We start from the raw sequence: 22,282 nt of genomic DNA, 5'->3' as shown, positions 1-22,282 counted from the left end.
AATATTGAACCAAGAGTATGAAGAATATGATGGTGGTGATGATGACGGGAGTTTTTTTGGTACTGGGGATTGATCCTAGGGGTATTTAACCACTGAGCTACACCCTAGGAGCATATTTTGCATCTGTTCTTTTTATTTTTCATTTTGAGGCGAGGTCTTACTAAGTTGTTTAGGGCCTCACTAAGTTGCTGAGACTGGCCTCAAATTTGCAATCCTCCTGCCTTAGCCTCCTGAGTCACTGGTATTACAAGCATGTGCCACTGTGCCTGGCAGTTTTTCTTTTCTTCTTCTTCTTCTTTTTTTTAATGAAACTAAGTTGACAGTGAAACTTCATAAGGTGCAACCTTACCTCAAGACTGAACCTCTTGAAATAAAAATCAGTAAGAATATGGAATTCAGTAGTAAAGTGATTTGTTGCATATATTTCTCAGCAAGATAGTGTACTGTGGTGGGGGAGGGGAACAACAACTAAAGCAAAAGCATTCCTCTTTGTTCCCTGTGTACAAGGAAAACAACATATTTGCTCAATTGGACGTGATGCTAATGTGATATGGCCCAAATGAGTAGTTAAGCAAGGCAAAGAACTACCCTAGCTTACATTTCAAGAAAAAATAAGCAAAAAGAGGGATAATTTAACATCCAATTTGGACCTGCACATCTGCCAGCATTTTAAGAGACACAGAAAGGCAGTGACAAAAGAAATGATATGACTTCAGCTGGTGGTATCCTTAGCATAGTTTATCTCCTTGGTGATGATCAGGTCAGTTACACATTTTTATTCCATATACCTAGGCAGTGGATAGGGGATACACAGAAATGTTTCAGACCAGCAAATACTACTACATTCTGAGTGCAGTAGACATGAATTTTGGGGGAAAAATGTCATTATTAGATGGAATATCAGTGGAAAAGACTGTCCAAGGCTAAAGTAAACAAGACCTTGGCAAACAAGACCGTGATAACGGATACTAAAAAGAGATAAGAAGGAAACAAGGTCCTCTCAAACCAATGAAGGAATGAAAGAGAATAGATGGTCCACTCAAGGTCCAGGCAAAAACAAAACTAGAGTGATAAAAACAATTTTTGATATGGGTACAGCAATGGCTCCCAGTGAGAACTGAAAGTGAGTAGAGTAACCGAGGGGACATGAAGCTAAAGAAGGGCTCTCTTAGGATGTGATGGAGGCAAAGGGCTAAATCTACTAGCCATCCTGGAAATCCCCACAGAATGGGGTAGATCTGATTCCACTTTATTACTCTGGGAGAAATGCCTTGGTGATCACTCTGTAGAAATCTGGGAATGTTTTGGATGGAAACAGATCCAGGAGTTGTTAAAAGACTCTGCTACAGAGATTGCTAAGGCTCAGAAGAGTTTACTTAGCCTTAAATGTAGTCTGTCAGACAGCTGCTTCCTGGCCTCCTGGTGATCTTGCCTTTCTCTTGTCTCTTCTTGTTGAGCCTCATACACCTTAATACACTTACCCCAGGCTCCACCTAACCCCCATCAGCTGTTCATCTCCACTGTTATCTCTTGGTGGAAAGTCTTTTACTCACTCTATTTGGTCATAAAAATGGTGGCATGTTCTTTCCACATTATATCTGTTGGTTCAAAGAAGAAAAAGAAAAGGGGCAGATGTAGATAGGACAGAGAAAAATCAGCTGGGTCCTCTCGATGTTGTTTGGGGGTTGAGAGCTTGACTGGCAGGGAGGTTCCTATCTGGGATTCTTATTGTTTGGTATTACCCGGTTAATTACTCCTCTGCTACAACGGATGCGCTCTGAAGTTCTATAACCTTGAGAGGGATTCCTGTACCAATGTTAGATTTTAGGATTGCCTTCCTAAAGAGCTGACATCATCTTTAACTTTATGGCCAAGGTAAAAGTGTAGAAAACTTCAAAAATCAAGTATAGAAAAATAAAGAACTTACTTGTTGTTGAGCTCATCATTTTGAGAAATAGCTGAATCATTTTTCCCACATCCTAAATAGTTTTCTCAAGACTGTGACCAGTATTTCTAATCTTTGCTAAGATTAGAAGAAATGGGCAAGTATAGTGGGAGTTGTTTCATTTACAAATATAAAATAAAATCTGATAACGTGAGTCATGATGGATTTTTTGATATTATAACTGTGACTTCTCTCAGAGTTTTTTTTTTTTTTTAAGAGCAAGAAAGCTTTGGAAAATACAATGAGGTTGTTTAAATCTGTCTTTATGAAAAAAGAGGATTGGACAAGGAAAAAAATTTATTTTGGTCTATTAATCCTACCCTGTTTTTCCTTTAACTTCATAATGTTTATTCCAATACAAAAGAGGTTAGTAAAGTATAAAAATCCATTTATAAGAAAAATGAATTAAAACTGCTGTTAACCAGAGAATACACTTATACATGGTCCACTAAACAGACACATTTAGTAAAAACTGCCTGCAGCCATTAATGAAAATAACCAAAGATATATCTAAGGAGATACATATAGATGAAAACCTGAATGAAAACCACAGAGGAAAATACCAGAAAATAGCAATGAAATGTCAAGGTCCTTCTTAACTAACCTCAAATCTATAAGAGTACTAATTATAAACATTACGCCTACAACATTTAAAAAAATCAGCAATATCAAGATGAGTCACATTAATTACAACAAAAGAGTCTTAAACCTGATCAGCACATGAAATCTCACTCTAAGACCCTTTAAAATAATTAGGTTCTCCTGTTCCTGGAATCTTAAGAGTGAACACTAATCTTAGAAAGACAGGATTGTAATAATATTAGCTACTATTATCAGTAACTACATTAATCTTGGAGCAGTGTTATTTTCTCTCACTCACCTCTTCTCATGAATAGTAGCATAAAGAGTCCTACACTGTGTTCTGGAGAAAAAAACCAAACTCATCACAAGTAGAAGGAATGAATGAATATTCTACAAGGCAGCCAGATCCATGCAAGGTATCACAGGAGAATTTTCAGTTTTTGCACAGATGAAATTGAAACATAATGGTAACTATGAAGTAGCATGGATAACATTAACAAATACCCATGTCTATACGTTATAATTATGCTGAAATTTTTGCCAAATGTGTCAAATAACTAATAAACATATGCACTAAAATGTGCAACTTCAACCTATCAAGAAGCTTGACAGCTGTGTAAGCATATATGGAATGCTTTTCAGAGAAACATAGATAGTAACGAAGATGCTAATACATCATTCTTCATTCATTATAATATCTGAAAACTCTATACCTTACGAGGAAGGTTTGACTATCTGAGTATCAGAGGAAATTGTCAGATTTTTGGAATATGAAAGACTCAAACACTGATAACAACAATTTTACTCTGTCAAGGATGCCTAGAGTAAATTCAATGGAAAGAATATTAAATGAATGCATAATATCTGCAAAGAGAACATTGACTAACATTACTTTCAAGTATCTTTAAGTTAATGCTTCTATAAAATACAAGCAGGAACCTATTACTTCTAGAATAATGAGACCTCCAAAAAGATTATAGGCACAATGCCTCTCAAAAATCTAGTGCTGGTACATTGACTCCCAAGCCCAGGGTGTATTCATAGTCAACCTAGTCCAATACAGTGGTTCTGAGACTGACAGGCAGTACTTGCCAATGACCAGCTAGACTCCTGAAAACCAAAGATGTGCACCTCCAGGAAAGAAAACTTTGAAACGGCAGCATTCAGGACTTAACTGAAAACAGTCTAACCCAGAAGGCACAAAGGCTGTGAGACAGAATCATCAAATCTGTTTTGAATTCTCAGATTCTTGATTGTCACTGAATACTTTGTAACCTGGGCAGGATGACTAACCTGCTATTTTTCTTCTGTGAAATTAAGATATCTATACTTCCTCCATACAGTAAAATATTGTGAAAATCCAAAATGCTATTAATATATTTCCTTTCATTGCTATCAGTTTTGTGGAAATGCCACAAATGGTCAATGGATGGCTGGTCAATTTGAAGTGTATGCAGCTAATGAAGCAGGGCAACAAGCAGTCTATTTTCAAATACTTCTACACAAGTGGACAGACAGTTTCAAATGCACATTGGTGAATTGGTATATCTGCAAAAGACCAAAATAATCACCCCAGCAAAACTTCCATGCCTTCTATTTCTGCAGGTCTAATATGGATCAAAACTAATAATGACAAGTTTGTGCACCTGAAAAGCCGTCACTAAACACAGACCACATTAGAAACTGTATGGCCAGATTTCCTGACTTCCTAAAATCAGTATTCCTCTTCTCAAGGGCATATATGTAAGTTTTGGGAACATGTTTTAGCTTAATGAATAAAAAAGTATTTTCCCTTTATAGCTGTGTTTAAATAAAGTAATGAGGCAGAAGCTCAATAGGTACATCCTTAAATACATATATGTGCACACACACCAAGCAAAAATGTCCTTCATATTTATCTTTCCTCTTTAATCTTCATATCATTACACCGAAAAGCTGCAGTCTGCCGCTTCAAATAGACTTTGATTCATCATCTTCCCGAAGGTGTAAATCAGAGATCTTGCCTTGTGCTACAGTGTATGTCCTTGAAATTTCAGTTTCAAAAGTCCAGATCAGCTGGTGTTATGCACTGGAGTACACGTTTGTCTAAAAGGTGACTAATTCAGATCACCTTCAGTATACTAGGATCTGCTAACTATATCAAAATAAAAACACAGAAACCTGGCTACTGGGATTTTGCTGAAAATCACAATCTGGTGGATCATAAATGAAGATACTCAGCTCACTAGAGATGTACCTAGAAGCCTGGCAATGGTGCTTTGATTGTTCATCAGTTAAAGAGCTCTTAACTCTTTTATGTCCAATGATTGCACTTTGTGGCAAAGTATATGTTCACAAGGTATGACTTTTTATAGTATAATCTAGAGTATAAGCAATAAACAAGGCAATAAGTGAAGTCGAAGAAAAGGAGAGCAACAACATTAAAATGAGGATGTAACTCAGAAGAGAAAATCATTACGTGGATTCCATAATAGCTCTGCCATGGGGTACAGATGTGAGAGCCCATCTTTCCTTCTGCACAGAAGCAAAAAAATCCTGGTAGTTGGAAGCAATGACATTTCATGTGGTGAGTGATTCATTTGAGGGCTCTAAATTCTCTTGATCTTTGCTTCTAAAGCTTGAGGTTTGAAACCCAAGAGCAGGTGGAATCTATAAAGACTGCTGATTGCCATTCCTTAGAACGTTTGGTAAAATAGGCTATTTTTAAAATTCAGCAAGATGGGCGGTGATTCTTCCTAAAACAAGTTGGAACAGTGAAATCCACCATTAACCTTCTCTTTGCTGCTGGAAGCTATTTTTTAGTATGGGCCAGCCCACTCTGCTTCCCAAGGTGAACCCGTGCATTTCTTACCCAGGACGGTGATGGTGGTATAACTTTCCTGTGGGGGGTCAGTGTAGAGCTGGCAGAAGTATCTCCCTTCATCAGAAATGGAGACATTTGTCAACGACACCTTGAGTTCACTGCTAGAAAAATTCAGCAACTGAAACCTGCTGTCCTTCAGGGCTGTGAAACAAAACACTGAGTTAGTGACTATGAAAAGACAATGGCAGTCTATTTTCCTTAATTTAGGGAGGAAAAAGTCAGATGGCTAAAAAGGCAGCCACAGAGTGGAAAAATTCATTAAGCCTTTCTTTACCTGTTGGGTACCATTTTGGGTTTCTGCAGTAATTGCATATAGACAACTCTACCCAAAGAAAAGCCCCCCCCCCCCAACCCCCACACACACACAGTGGCACAATTCCAAGCACCATCAGTTTTTCAGCACTTGCTCATAATTGTTTTCAGTTTCCTATAAGAGATAGGCAAANAAAAAAGGAAAGGGCATGTCCTGGGTCCTCTGACACTGGAAGCCAGCCCCTCTTAACCTTTAGGTACCAGAAATTCAGAAACTGAGGCCAACAAGCTTCTAAAAGGTCTCTAAAAATCTGAGGCTTTAAAAAAAAAAAAGCAGTTTCAAATTATGAAAGAGAACTAAAATTTCATTAGTAATAGTCTCAAAGTGAAATCTAAGAAAATCACTTCAAAAATTATTTCAAGTTCCTAAGCCAGAACTTGGATCCATCTTAATTTAATTGATATGATTTAAGATGGAGTTATCAAATGTGGACAACCTAGGGCCACAGAGGCCATAAACTCATCCTGCAGTTTTCTAGCTATCTTCAGCTTCACAGTTTGAAACTGATTAGACAACATGCAGGAAATCAAAGTCACCACAAAAGTAGTGTATGTGGGCTTCTTATTTATTTCAAATGTTCTCTTCTAAAGTCCTGTTAATTTGGGCAAAGGCTAGCTTAGCCTATATTTTTAAAAAATCTGGTTTAAGAGTAAGAAGCTGGCTTCTCCTTTTAACCTCTCTCATCTGTGTAAATGTTTCTTAGATTTATCAACTCTTTCTACAAGTCATGAATGTCCTGCAATATTGGGAGGAAAGGGGACAAGTAGCCAGAAAGGGATATCCTGGATTCTGCTTTGGTCAGACACTAATACTCTCAAGTAGAATTTTCCCAAAGACTTAACTCTTGCTTTTGCCAAGCCCTGACATCCATTTGAACTATTTCTGTTACACATAATTTAATTTCTATAAATGGCTTTTATTATATTATATTTGGAAAGATTTCAGCATATGGCTACCCCCACATACGAGAGGCTATGGTGAGATCTGGTTTGTCAATGCAAGCACAGATCGCCTTAGAAACTTCAATCTTCAAACCAAACAGATTACCTTTCAGAATGCTGTATTTTCCTTGCCTTACCCTATTTGAGTTGTTTGTGTCAGTTAAGTATTTGGGACTCAATTGCAATTCACCTTGAATTACTACAATCAATTCCTATTGCAAAGTAAGACTGCCTTACTTTTAAAAGGGACCATTCAAGGTTTCTATTAAGTAGAAAGATTATGATTGCCTGTCTCTTCTTCCCTCTAAAGAATTGACTCAACTTTAAGCATCTAACATTAAATTTTAAAAAAAAGGTGGCCTTAGCAATCTCTTTATCAAGACAACATGGAGGAAAAAAAAGTTGTTGGCTAATACAGTAGGGATGGAAACTTACGCCTGAAGTCCCTGAAATAAATGGTCTGCCTGTTGGGGTTCAGTAGTTGAATCACAGAGTCGTCACTCTTATTGACTTGGCAGCTGATCGTTGCGACTTCTCCCTCTATCACTGTCACGTCTTTCGTAAACAAATTCTGTCCATCACCTTAAAAAAAGGGGAGGAAAGAAAAAAGTCAGAAAAAATCTCCATTAATTAAAATTTGGGCTCACATAATATGAGAAATAAGAAATGAGAAGTATATTAGAGCATGAACATAAGTAGCAACATTTGGTATGATGGTTCTAATACTTTTCTCTATAGTTCACAAAATGAGTCTACTAAAGTAAGGCAGACACAGGAATAAAATACAACTGAGCCTGGAACCCACACATTCAAAAGCTGTAATGCTGAGGTGTCGGCCTTCAAGACTTTGCACTGTTGATTGGTGTAAGCTGACGAGGTCTGAGGAAGGTCAGAGCGCTGGCTTTTGTCATGAGCTGACGCTCTCACAACTGGAGGAGGGAAGATACACATGGTTGACCCTAGCTCACACACCCTTGAGCTAGGTAAGCTATCTGGTCACTGCACAGAAAACCCAAGGAGCCATTTGACAGAAGTAGGTAGGAAGGTTCAACAAATAATCTTGTCTTGTTAGTGGATGTCGACATTCCCAATGTACAGGCAGTTCATTTAGTCATTGTGTGGGAGTGAGAACTGAACTATGACTCTTGGGATCTCAATAAAATCTACGGAAGGCTTACATAAGTTGAGTTTGTTAGTCCGCTCTCAAAAAGTCATACCTTCAGGACTCACTCAAAGCCCCAGGCAGCCCTGAACCCATGACCCTTTCTGTAGATCACCCTCTCCAGCTGTTTAGAAAATCTCTTTCAGAACATGTCAAAAAGTCAAGGGTTTCAGATCCATGGATATATGGCTTATCTCCAGATCTGCTCTAGTTTGTTGCTTCTAAGATTAGTGACAGCAGCCAAGGCACCTCATAAATGTCCTAAATGATCCACAGCACAGGTAGGAGAAGAGGAGAGTTCAATTCAGAAGCAAAAGATGAAGCAATTGTTGAGAGTTCAATTCTGCACCCGGCATAGCAGGGGAGAAGGGAGTATATGACAATGTCCTAGGCTTCGAGAAGCTGCAAGGTGGGTAAAAACTGACACCTAAATCCTACTTACAGAACAAGAAAGAATAGTATCGGCAGTAGAAGCAATGGTCAATCAGGAAGGGGGAGAGATTGCTTTTTAGCTGTGTGATCTCAGGAAAATTATTTCAAGTTCCTAAACCAGTTTCCCATCTGCAAAATGGGGACAGTAATGAAGAGCTATCTCATAAAGCTGTTATAAATATAAAGCACTTATCACTGTGTCTAGCTTCTCATAAAACTAAATAAACAGTAGCTGCTATCATCATCATCATCATCATCATCATCATATCATTGTCATTCTCTAGATGTCAAATCCAAACTTTTATTAAACCATTATTACGTGTGAGGAGTAGTGTGAATACAAGAGTAAATGCTCTCGGTTCCAGCTTTCAAGCTCTTATGTATCAACTCAATGTAGCTTATTTATTCCTTAAAAAAAACATTGTCACATTAAGAAACAAAGGTCAAAGATAAATACTAATCTAAAAAAAATGTAGACAGAATAAATAGAGATGCAACTAGAATAAATGGAGGATTTCCACCTGCTATCGTATTTCTGCTGAAAGATTCTTTTTTGGCAGGACACAGTGGGAAAATGTGAGAAGGGGTGTCTAAGATGGCTTTAAGCCAAATCCACCTAGAAACAGACCAGCCCCTGGCAGAGGATTAGAAAAGAGGAAACTAGAAGGATAAGGGGGAAAAAATTATTAGAGCCACAGATAAACAAAAATTCTTGGTGCTTGAGGAGCAAACCAAAATGAAACCCGACCTTGAGCTCTATGATCCAGGGAATTAACCCAGGTGTGAGGATGCAGGCCCACAGGGCCTGTAGACAATGAAAGGGTAAATTTCCCTTAGCTGGATCCAGCAGTGGAAGCTTAGGGACTGAACCATGTTACAGAATAACAACAAAGAAAAAAAAATGATCTGAAAAAAAGGGGATGAGATGCTTTTAAAAAATTTTTCCCTGAGTGGGTTACTATGACAAACACAGAATTCAGAACCAAGCTGGAGGGAATAGTTTATTCCCAGATTTGAGAAAAAAACAAGAAAGGAATTCCTGCCAATCAAGCAAGCTTTTCAAGGTGGACAGGATGGCCCTGGAAAAAGTGTGGACAGAAAGGACATCATCTTTATATTCTCAGGGTAATTCAATCTAGTAAAAAAATTAAGAAAAAATTAAACTGCATGATTCAAGTGCTAGGCAAGCCTTTAAAAATGGGGACTTGCCTTCAGGAAACAGAATACAAATGGGAACCTTACTTCGGTTGTGGGAGGATTTCTTGTATCTAAAGAAAGTTTATTAGCAACACAAATAAGAATCTTCCACTTACAAAATGTACGACCTCAAAGGCATTAATCCCTTCAACAAAAACAAGGCCTCACAGACGCTAACTACTATCTTGAAGCTAATGGGACTTAAAGCCACTTGCAATTCAATTAGGCACTAATAGAATAGTTCCTGTGGAAACAACCATATGCTTTAATTTTAGTTTCTTACTAGAAATCCTAAGGCTGGTATATTCTGTAAGGGACATACAGTATTCATATTAAGACTATAAAGCATTTATATAGGAGATGGAAGCAGAGAGGAGTTGACTATAACTTTATATTTTAAGCAATGAGGGTAATAAACAGAACCAGAGGCATTTCTGTGTGCTTTTTATAAAGCCTAAACATTCTTAATTATTGTTTATAATTAAAGACCGTACCCTTATAATGTGTAATTACTGAGCAAATCATTCAGGTAAACTTTTCCCATCTGTAATTTTTTGCCCTTGCTGCCTTCAACAAATTCATGGTGATGTTGTCAACATTACTGTATTATTTTTTTGAAATTATTAAGACCAACCTAAAATCTAGTTTCTCAGAAAATGCCAATTTCTAGCTGTGTTAACATGGTTCTAATGCCAATGCTAAAAAATTATAAGTGATAATGAAATATTTTGCTGAAAGATATCAGAGTGCTTTGCTTGATGGTGGTGGCCCAAGGATGTCATTCTATAAAAATCACCAATAAATTATACGGGTCAGCTAGATGGCAGTTATATTAAATAGAGCTCCATACTTTGAGGCACCATAAGATGGCTGCAATGGGATAATAATGACCTATTTATTTGAGGCAAAGGAAGTGAATGACAGTGATGAAAATATGGTATGTGTGTCAGTGCTCTTAACTGCCTGAAGCCTTTATGTAAAAATAATTTCTGCTCACATCCTCAACTATTTCTTCCAAACAGAAGGGTGCACTGTGACTTGATAAATTTCCCCTTGAAATAGATATCAAGACAATTAGGTTGTTATAAAATACAATTTGATGTGTAGTAGAAGTATAAAAACAGGCTACTTTGGTGCCTTTCTTAAAAACCCCATTTATAAAACATTTCTGATTTTCTCAAGCTCAATTAGTGAATATACTGTCAAGGCAGAAATAGCACATGTTCTGGGCAAAAGAAATCAAATAGGCACAATATACTGTGGCCATTAAATAAGGCTATTAGCTGCAAGGTAATTTATTTTAAGGGTGGAACAATGTCTGGCATGTATAGACACCTTTGACAGCTAATTGGTATATATGGGTGAGGTTTGGGATTGAGAATCTGGATTTCAGTTTATACCAGCAACTGTTATGTTATAGGGAGTATATTCCCCATATCTTCCAGACTTGCCCCAATTTCCAAAAATAAAACTCTGGCAATGGAGAGGCCTATTCCCTCATAAGCAAGTCTCCTGTAGCAAACTGGAAGTTGCTAGGCCATTTATCACAATCAAGAGAGAGATTATTATCTAAAAAAAGGTAAAATTATTTTAATGATTAGCAATGACCATTACTGCTGAGTTGGAGTAGGGGTAGGGGTGCAGTTGGCATATAAATCCCCTATTAATTCAATCTTAAATTAACATAGCTCATGGATTCTCTCCTAAAACCTCATTTTGTTATCAACTCCATTTAGATGGCATTGCATAAACTGGAGTCTATTCAAACAACAACATGCCCTCCCTTAAGGAGGTGATGGGGAACATCTTAAAAGCAAGAATTGGAAACAGTCAATGGGGAGGAGAGCAGTTATCCGGTGCTGAGCGCTGTGCTCACAGCTGCATTATATACTTTCTCCTTTTAAACTCTTGGAAATTTTAATAACCCCACTTTAAAGACGAAAAACCCAAGACTCAGAGAGATTTGAATAAGTTGCCTGATACAATTCAGCTAAGGGGCTAGCTGGTGTTTGAACTCAGTTCTGCCAGGTACTCCCGCCATAAAGCTTGTCCTTTTTACCAGCCAACATCAGGATTGGGTGCCAAGGTTCTACTGGCTCTGCCTTGGAAAATTTACTTGTTTTTAAAGAGGGTTATTTCCCTATGAGCAACTTCTGATTTTTTTTATTTCCATAATTTATCCAGAACACAATTACACACTTCAAGATGAGAGAGGAACTGTCCTGAATGTAAAACACCTTGTTTACTACTGCTTCCTTCTTTCAGTGCTCAGCACACTCTGCCCCCAGAGAAAGCCTTTATTACCAGGGCATGGCGGGCATTTGCCAGCACTGAGAGCTCTCGCCCCCGCTGCCTGGCTGCTAATAAATAAAGCACTTCATTTACACCAGGGGAGTCTCTCCAGTCAAGTCCATAATAAAAGGACAAGTCATAGTTAAAACAGAATTCAGTTTATGCTATGGCAACTATGTAAACTCTTACTGACACCACGGAGCACCCGTGACACTAAACTAGGAAGACAGTTTGCCCAGAGAAAGCAAATAATGTTCCTGACCTGCTCCTTCAGTAGCAAAGTCACGTCAGAGAAACTTTCTCCCCCTTCCTCTGCTCTATGGAAGACGGAACCTAACATTAAATCAGCACAGTGTGGTCTAAACAGGAAGGACTCAAACCCAAAATACAGATGGCTAAAAAAGGAAAAATCATCCTGCTTTTGATCAGTGTAGTTAGTACTTTAAAAAATTCCACTATAGTTCTTGAAATTTACTCAAATGAAAGTCTCAGGGGTTTTCATTCTTACCAAGAGACATCTAGGTTTGAAATTTTCAAAGAAGCAAAACACTTGCATGCTTTCGGAGGCCTTATTTTCAATTGGTAAATGAGCCCTCTCTGACTTGAAGCTTCCACTGGCTTGATGCCCAAGTTCGCTTCTGTTGGATCCTATTTTTATAAGCGTATTCAGGATGTGCCCAACTTGGAAGAACAGTGTCTACCCCTACCTGAATAAAACCATCATCACCAGAAGATGCACCAAAATTCCTGCTACAGAGAGTTAGTACAGTCGAGAACACTTCAGACAAAGAAATAAAAAATTAAGATCCTGTTGAAACCCAGAGGGAAAAATCTTTCTAACTGCATATGTTCATCCAAGTCAACGTAAACACAGTGTGCACTGCAAATCATTAACAAAGCCATTAAGATTTGATTTCTATCTAAGCAATTATTGTCAGCATATTTTGTACATTTCCTTTAAAAGACTCAATCCTATCTTTCAATTCATTAATCTGTTCCCTACATTTACAGAGTTTTATATCAAATCAGAAACCTATTTGAATTAATAAGAATTACAGGAAAAGTAATTTGAAAATAAATTATTTGAAGTTCAAGCCAGAAAGCTTTTGATGAAAGAATTCAGTCCCATTTAAACATTACAGTAACATTTTTTAATCGCCAATGTCTTGATGAAAGACAGTGAGAACCAGTGTCCAAAAAGAGGAGTCCATCAACTGTGGATTAAGGTTAAGGGCAAGACCTCCTCCACACAAATACAATTTTTTATTTCAGAGAGAGGCAATACTTCAACCTTCATGAATACTTGAATATTTATTTAAAAATCAAAAGCAATCAATCTGTCTGTTGTTTACAAAGCTTGTTAACCTTTTTGATCCTCATCCATGTTTTGCTATCCCAAACTGTAAAGTTGAAATGTTGATTGTCTGATCCAAGGATTGTCTCTTTAATGTTCAAAATAACTACAAATATGTACCATACAGATCATAAATGTAGAGATAAAAGAAGCATAACCAAATAAACAAATAACTGAGTGGACAAGAACATATGACATCGACCCAAACATTTCATTTATGCCACCTTCTTCTTTATAGAACACTTTTGGAATCAAAGATCAATAGAACAGCAAGGAACAGAGATCAACTCTCACTTTATAGATGACGACTCTGAAGCCCAGCAAGGAGAAATGTCTAAAATCATATGGTAGGCATGAAGCACCTGCCAAGAGCAGAGATCAGACCTCTGCTTGAGTCATTAAGCTATTTCTGTTCTTGGCTATTTCTAAGTAACATGTATCGATCTGCTTTTAATTACAAAAAGCAATATATGCTCAAGGTTTTGTTGCTGTTGTTATTTTGAAAGTTTTGTTTTTACAGTATGTGTTAATACTGTATCCTATGTCATAGAGATGGTCAGGATCCTGTAAAAATCTCCTGTGAAATAATTACTGCTGTATCGCTTGAGTTTATGGCAGGAAAACATATTGAGTTTAATCTAATCTCCTTTAATAATCAGTAAAAGGTGAGGCAAATTTTTGAACGGCGAGTTAAAGAGTAATCTTCTTCAGAGCTGGTTTTTTCTTCAATTAAAATTGTTGATTTCCCCTGAATACAAAACAAAAAAATATCATCTGACACAACATTAAGCTATTCATGAATATTCTGTATACACATTCTTGTTTAGTTGACTAATGGCAAATTAACGTTCTCTATTTTAGCTTAAACACATAGTATAGGTATGTTTGATTAGCATTGAATTCCAAAAGCTGATTACTATGCATGCTTTGATTATGTAATTACATAATAGAGTATAATGGCTCCTTTGGAGTCATTATGATCTATATGGCAAATATGTTTCAGTTTTGCTATAGTTTAAATACACGCTGAGATGACAGCTCATAACAAGGTTCCACTTTTCAGTCTTATCAGCTAAATGGGCATTTTCCCATTCATTCTAACATCTCCTTGACACCAATTAAGGCCTATTGTGTCAAGCTGCATACAATTTTGAGAAATTCCCTTTGTTTTCTTGGCATTCAAAAAGGACATTAATTTTAAAAGCTGTATTAAGCAAAAGGCCTTGCTTAAAAAAAAAAGGCTGAAATTCCATCCTTCATCCACACTTTGAAAGGTCTGCAGGGAATCACATCTAGTTCATTAATCACTGTTCAGACAACCACAAGGGGGTTAAAGATGGAATTTCACCTTTAACTCCAAAATGCATATGAAGAGAGAGTAGCCAAGAATACTGATGCTTGCGGTGGTGGCTCACCACAATGTACTCAGCTCAGGGTCTAACTGAACATCAACCACACCAGTGACACAAAGGCCCAGTTCTGCAAATCTCTTTTCTTCCACTATCCCTTATATTTTGAAGTTCCTTGGAGCGGGGAGAGGCAGCTATGCAATAGCACAGCAAGATTTCTCCTTCACAGTCCCCAAACTGAGTTTTTCATAGATCTAAGGCCAACAAATCTTACCCAGTGAATAGATTTTTGATAATTCCATCCTGACCTTACAAACTGGAAAATAGTCTGGCTTTAAAATAGGAAAAAAAAAAAGTTATTGTAAGGAATTATGTAAAGTTTTTCTTGTCCCCATGAAATTCTTTAATCTCAGTTGCAAGAAAAGTTATTTCTGCTTTTCTCTCCCAAGACAATGATCTTATATTCCATGCCAAACCAAAGGTGACCAGAGTCTTAACTTAAAAGACGAATAAGAACCAAGCTATTTTTACCTTTGTGGCTATGGGTTTTCAGAAGACTGAAGAACTGAGGTCAAACACAGTCCAACTTGTATTTACATACAGGATGGGCATCTCTTTTATGAAAGGAAACATTGATTAGATGTGTAAAAACTGTTTTCAAGGACAACTGTAACAAAAGGAAGTAGTTACAGCATCTGCACTTGTGCTATTTCAATTTCAACCATCACATTAGCTGTCTTCCCTTTAAAAGACTCTAGGCTCAATAGGACTTTTTAATCAGGGCCCACACCACTAAAAGGGCCAAGCAATTATGACTCTTAAGGTCTGAGCTGCCTGATCCTGACAAGGAGGGGTGTAAGCCACCCTACAGAATGTTTATGTGCAATGATACCCATCCACTAAACCTGATGATCTGAATTAGCTTTTCCATTAAAATTCACTCATCAAAGAAGCTAATGGCAGTAAAAGAAACAGGAATATAAAAATAAACTGTAAAATAATGATCACTGAATCCTTTTGCTCTTCTCTCTGAAAGGTGAAAGCTCCAGACTTGTTCCATCCTCTCTTTCCCTTTCATGGCTGGACAGGTAGCATGGTCTTTTTTTCATTGATAAGATAGCATGTTTTATTTTTCTGAAGAGAATATTGCCTAACCCTGAAGAAAAACTCACTCCAGTGGACAGGCTTTATAAAAATTAAAAAGAGAGAAAAATAGAGCCCCCAAAGTAAAAAAAGCCCCTGTTTTATTTGCTTTTGAGATGACATTGAAGTCACCTTGTGGAAGAGTCATGTTAAGCCTGCTAAATCTGCTTAGAGGCTCTTGGGAGAAAGGGGCTCTTTAAAAAAATATTAATTAAAAAATAACCACAGTCATCCAACTTGGACTTTGGAGAAGAACAATCTGAAGACAGAGGCTTCTTATAAAACTAATTGTGTTGGCAAAGCAAGTAGTTTCTTCTCAATGGATTTGATTCTGTGATGCTCGTTTATGGCAAAAAGAGAATAAAAGAACAGTTTCAGATTGAGCTGCTTCAGTACAATTCAAAGCTGGCTGGTATTCCAGCTTTTCAAAAAGATATTAAATTCCTTTTAGACAAAATGGAGTTGTGCTGAAGGCCAACTGTTGATCTTCTGCATCAACCACTTTGCTAATGAACTGATAATATGATATTATATTCTCTGAGATATATTAAATGACTGCTTTGCAGAGTGGAAACAGGTTGTATAAAATCCTGCTGCCCATGAGCATGGACTATTGGGAAGAAAATCACATTCTGAAAGGGATGAATTGTGTAGTTGGTAGTAACAGCTGATGAAGCATAAACTCTCACACCATCCACTGTGGTGATCATGGGCGCTAAACTCAGCTGAATTCTGAAATGATGGGAACTATATGCATTTCTAAAACCACACCCTATTTACAACTAAAACCAAGGGTTTACATATCTAAAACTCAAAATACATGTTAAGGTACTTAAAAATCACAAAGAAAGACACAAGTAGTAGGTTTTAATATTCCTACAAAGATTTAAGGAGACCTTCGCAGATTTTCCCTCTTGCCCCGGAAGAGAACTCAGTGGCCCAAATAATTATATATACTGCAGCAGCCTTAGCTGAGTTCTCCCTCTGTAAAAAAACATAATGCTGCCTTTTACTAACCAAATGAAGAGAAAAATTTAGGATTTCAAAGTCATATGGATGGCTGATCTGCTGTGGTCTCTTCTACTGAACTGATGGTTCTCAATTCCCACAAGCTGTAAGCCTATCAGGGGCACGAACGGTTCACAATACTTGCCAATACTAGTTATTCTTCTACAAAATTCTTTAAATTGAATTTCTGTAGAACTCCAACCTCAAGTCTCAATGGAGATAGCACATGTATTTCCCTTACTTTTTTATACCTTGCTATTAAGCACCCAATTTAATATCATTTTTTTCCTTTGATAAGAGGTACCATGATTAAATTTGGGTCATTTTTTGCTTTATCTCACTATAAGCTGGAGTTTTTTCCTTTACATTTGCCTCCAGGGTATTAAAAGATTAACAATTAATGTAAGGATATTTAATATCACAAGGCTATAACATGTAACAATAATTACTACGCACACAGAAGAAAAGGAAAGTGACTGCTATTCTCTACGTCTGGAGGCAAGAAAAACAAATTATTTATTTTCCGATGTGCTTGGTACTATTAATTTTTTAATATCAAGAAAACTCCCACTATTACCTAGAGGGGGGGGCATTATTTAAATTGTCTACACAATAACAACTAATATATATTTTAAATGTTTTCTGTGTTCCAGGCACTATGCTTCATTTTTTTTACATTATCTCATTTAAACCTCACAACAATCCTACGTGGTTCAATCTTATTATTATCCCCAATATATAGCCAAGGCAACTAAGATTTAGATAGGTGAAATAAGCGGCTAAAGCCAAAATCTGAACCTATGTCTGTTTAAATCTTGTGCTATTAACTATTATGCTATTAATGAGGTAGCTGAAAAGACATTAAGCTTTACGATGCTAAAAGAACAAAGGGAAACTAACGGAAGTATCTACACCTTCTCATTGCTATGACTCAGGAATAAAACCAAAGTAATATAGAAAGAAACCTGAAGCCAAACAGCCCATCTATCTGCAATCAGTATGTTCCAATACAAGCACTGATAAAATCAGCTCTATAACCAGAGCCCAAATATCAGGTCTTTAGTATTTGGAGAAGAGAAGTCTGTTCTGCTGAAATGATCCAGACTCGAAAGCAGTTCCACTCCAACTTCAGGCATTTACCTGCTTCAAGGGCATTCATTAGTATTGACAGTCTATGTGACTGAAATTTGGCCGTAATAGCAGTCTCTCTCTACATCTCCTCGTTCACTTTTCCTGCCAACAAGAGACACTGAAAACCTTCCAAATTTAAAGCTTAGAGCGACAGGACAAGCAAGTAAGGATATCAGTTGGAACACATCAGATATGGACTCAGAGTGAATGTCAGCTTCAACTGACATTACTACAGAAACAGAAAATGGGGAAATGGGAGGGGAGAGAAGTTTCATATTCTCATTCTAGAGAGTATTCAGAGTGTGTGTAATGTGGTTTGTTCAAGAAACAGCTGTAAATCCACGATAATCATCGTGCTGAATAATGCCGCAACATTCAACTTACATCTCCTAGGAGGAAGCCAAGCAGCTTTGGACTATTATATGAAACAACAATTTTTTAGCTGGAAAATTGGGTTCCGTGACTAAGGCTCTTATTGGTGAGTTATTCAATGTATCATCTGTCAATCATAAAAGCAAGTGGTGGTTTTTTCTTAACCTCTGGGCTCTGGAATTGCTGGTACCAGCTGAGTCTGGGAAGTAACATATTAGAGTTAGAAAGCTCTGTTAAGCCAGAGTTTGATGAAGAGGATGCATAAGAGAAAAGGCAGTGGCCCAGGGAGATTCCACATTCTACTCTCATGCTTGCTGATTGCCCAGTGCAGAGCCTATGTCAGTCAGATATGCACAGTAACTAACCAAATTGGTGCCATTATAAAAATAACTTGATTAGTATCGTCCAAGTGTGGGCTGCTGATTAATCATCATTGAAATTAGAGATAAGTGATAAAGACATTGCTCCTGATTTGTTTTTCACTAGTAAGGGGGTAGCAAAGGAGAAATGAGATCATCAGACTTGAGAAATAGGAGTCTCTACTGTGGTTCTGAGCTTCCAAGTGCTGAAACTCTGAATCTGTGTCTACATTTTAAAATGGGTGAAAGGTGTCTCTCCTGGGCTTATTAGGAGACTCAAGGGATAAAATGCATAACAGTATTGTTAAGTTCCAAAAATGCAAAATAAAGAATAATAATCTTCTCCATATTCTTCTCCAGCTTCTGTCTATACTACTAAGACCTTCTTACAATCTTCCATAATCTGCTGAAAATTTTTTTTAGAGGTTTAGGTGTCAGTAATTTTATTCCAAAGCTAACTGAAAAGCAAAGAGTAAATTAAAACATCTTCATCAAACATTTATGTTAAATAACAAATTAAATCACTCTCTGTGTGTGTGTGTGTGTAAAACATAAGGCAAATCACAGAACTGGATATTATTTCCTGGGTTCCCTCCCTTTCTGTAGAAGTTCATAATTAGTTCAAGAGAGAAATCTCCACTTCTCAAGGTATACAGGGTGACCAGAGACAGGTTGATAGTATAACACACCATCTTCTTTGGAAAATCCCAACAATCAACATTTCAGCTATCTGGAATCCTGAGGGAATATGATCCACAGAAGTCAGCTTTCCATATAATTGAATCTCTCTCTAAATGCCAAAATTGAAACTCAACAAAATGAAAAATTATGTAATGCTTGCTAACTCCCCCATATTCTTCATCCTATTCTTCAATACAGGAAGAACCCCATGAATTAGTGAAATATGTAGGAATGTTTGGCCCTTCTCTAACCAACCTTGGCCTAGTTAGGATTGTGTATGTCCTCTGCTGCTTCCTCCCAACACTGGCTGCCACATTTCACAGATAACTCCTTCCTTTATTACTAAGTGCAAGAGCTCTGAGAAAGCTACGGAATGTTGAGACCTTTCCTGCTTACTAATGAGTTCCTGGGTGTGTCTAGGATGTTTGAGGTCTCTAGAAATCTAACCTTCACTAAGTGGTGTGCTCCTGTGGCATGAGGGGGTGTAATTTCTCCCTTCCATTTGACACTGAAGAAAAGTGCACAGATAAAATTTAATAATAATATTTGATTTAGCTTGACAATTATACTCTGACACTAATAGGTATTCTTAGGTAAAAATATATCCTTGAATGTAGGAAGCAAATCAATACATAATTGGTGACTGACACTAGTTTGCTATTGACATTAATTTCTTATTTTATTACTTGATCAAGCCCACCTATTACTAAACTATTTATAAAAGCAGCAAAACTGGCCAGGGAGGAATTCCTGCTGGTCCTGCAGATTGAGCTCAAAGCCACTGGCTTTCTCTAGGACAACTGCCCAGTTGTCTGGACTTCTAACACACAGAGAGTCTATCTGTCTCAGTGCTTGCATGCTGACTGTTCTGGGATCACTTGTTTATAGAGTTGCTTCCTTCATTTGATTTTGATCTGGTATCCTAGTTATTAGCTGGACCTTGGGCAAGTAACTTAATCTCTCTATGCTGCAAGTTTCTTATAAAATGGGTATAAAAATACCTCCCTTAGGATCTAGGTTATTTTGAGTACCAAATTGTTCTCATTTGGTGGGTTGGAGCCAGATCCATATATTTTGTACAGTAGGCAGTCTAGCACAAGAGTTTCATGCCCAAAACATTATTATTTTAATTATTTTTACCACTAACTTACGCCTTTTTGTATTGCTGAAGCATAGCATAGTGTCAGCTTGTGGGCAACTGTTCAATCAATGTTTATTGAATGAAGTTACTAAATAAAAGCCTATTTTTGACCTTCACAGGCCCTAGGCGCTCTCATTTTTGGAGATAACTAGTCTATATAACAGAAAATATTAAATATACCATAGTAAATATAACTTTGAATTTAAAAATTTTAAGTATTTAATTATTTTGATTTTGAGATTATTTGCGATAGTATTTTATTTGAAGTCAATAATTTTCTTTTCCACATTGCAAAGGTTATCTACAAGGCTCTTGAAAAGAAATAGGCCCTAGTATTGTGCCTACAGTGCTCCATGGAGAAAACAGCCCTGCTTCAAGAAGTTCCGAAAGCTTCAAGAGAGACAGACACACTCATGTGCACACACGACGACAACACAATGTGATAATACTCATATAAGTTATAGGTTACTAATGTGGCTCTAGAAACTGTGAAGGATGGAGGACCCACTCACTGGGTCTACACAGGGGAAAAGAAAGGATAGTTTGAGAGGCATGATTTATTTAGAACAAAATGAAGAGTACAGTGTGCCCTGAAGAAAGAAAGAAAAGGATGCTTTCTAGAAAGGTCAGTGGGGCCAGATATTGAAGGACATTATATGCCAGGCTAGGGAATTTGCACTTTATCTTGTAATTAATAGTGAGCCATTAAGTGATTGTAATCCAGGGAGTGATATGATCACATCTGTATTTTGAAAGATAACTTTTATGTGGAGAGGGAGGAGGGACTAGAGGCAGTTAGATCAGTTAAGTGACTTCAGTCACACACTAAGTACTTAGGAGCTGATAAGAGCCAGGTGAAGGGATATGGAGAAGAAAGAGCAGAGATCAGGACTAAAGAAAAGAAAATGAGGAGGAGTCAAGAATACTTCTAGGTTAAGCACATGGGTTTTGCCATTGGTTTTCAACTCAGCAAAAGGGAGAACTCAGTGTTCCTCAGTAACCTCTACTCGACTCTAGTTAATATTTAGTGGCCTTCTAAGGAAAGCCCAGCAAAGAGTTCACTTTAAAAAGAAGCTAGAAGGCAAAGGACACACACATTCTCATAGCCTCTATTGTTCACTACATCCCTTTGTACCAAAATATAATCAGAAAATCTGGTGCCCCAACCCCCCCACTCTCAGTTTTACTTACTTAGTGTGGTTGACCAGCAGTTTTGACAATATCTAGGAGACTGTTAAAAATGTAGAATCTCAAACTCACAGCAAATTTACTGAGTCAGAATCTGCCTTTTAACAAGAGACTCAGATAATTCCTATCAACATTGAAGTTTGAAGAGTTCTGACCTACAGTAGGTTAACTCTCATCAGTCCTTATACAGGTATCACAATCTTAACTGGAGACTAATGGCTTAACCAGGGAAGATCTTAGAAAGTGGTCTGTTCCTAAGCAACTTGTTTTAAGGAAACTGGTGACTCTTGGGAAGTTGTGGGACATAAAGTTCATGAATCCCCACTACCAGATTGAGGTCAGTTTCCAGGAAAAAACATTTGAAAAGGGACTTTCAAAAATTCACATTTGCGTGAAAGATAAATTGGTACGGATCATTCATAAAACCAGTAGGAACTAGAATCTAGCATACATCCTCAAGTTCTGCACAACAACCATTGCACAAATGAAAAATCCTCTCCCAAAGCAGCTAGCTGACTGTGACCAAAGCAAATAGATTATTCTGCATTTAGCTGCAAAAAACAACTACTTCTAGCCAGTGCTGTCACACTTAGTGGGGTTTGTCAGTTCACATGCTGTAGTACCCTAGTTAAATTTTTGCTTATTTGGTTTTACTGTGTGTTTTGTGTTTGTAAGCGTTAAGCCAGCGAAGACAAAAACAACCGATCAGGAAATAAAGCAAGTGGTCCAAAATGAAAACCAAAAAGAGGCTGCTGAGGTTTGTTACAAAAGTGATGAAATTCAACTATATGATTTGCAGAGAGGAAAAAAAATAAAAGCTATCCTACCT

General features: G+C 37.3%; 1 protein-coding gene across 10 annotated transcripts in view; it reads right to left on the bottom strand.

The window, feature by feature from the left end:
• The window catches only part of Cadm1 (cell adhesion molecule 1), a 326,958-nt gene that overhangs the window by 64,133 nt on the left and 240,543 nt on the right, over nucleotides 1-22,282 (bottom strand). For all 10 annotated transcript variants that reach the window (XM_015489851.2, XM_048795866.1, XM_048795860.1 and 7 more), the window contains exons 2-3: nucleotides 7,080-7,226; nucleotides 5,379-5,531 (exon numbers count right to left, since the gene is read on the bottom strand). In XM_015489851.2, coding sequence (XP_015345337.1) covers nucleotides 5,379-5,531; nucleotides 7,080-7,226 — 300 coding nt within the window. The remainder of the gene's footprint in view (nucleotides 1-5,378; nucleotides 5,532-7,079; nucleotides 7,227-22,282) is intronic.

This window comes from Marmota marmota, unplaced genomic scaffold (assembly GCF_001458135.2).
Source record: "Marmota marmota marmota unplaced genomic scaffold, marMar, whole genome shotgun sequence".
Classification (NCBI taxonomy): Eukaryota; Metazoa; Chordata; class Mammalia; order Rodentia; family Sciuridae; genus Marmota; species Marmota marmota.
Note: the sequence above shows the minus strand (reverse complement) of the source record. Positions and strands in the feature narration are given on the sequence as shown.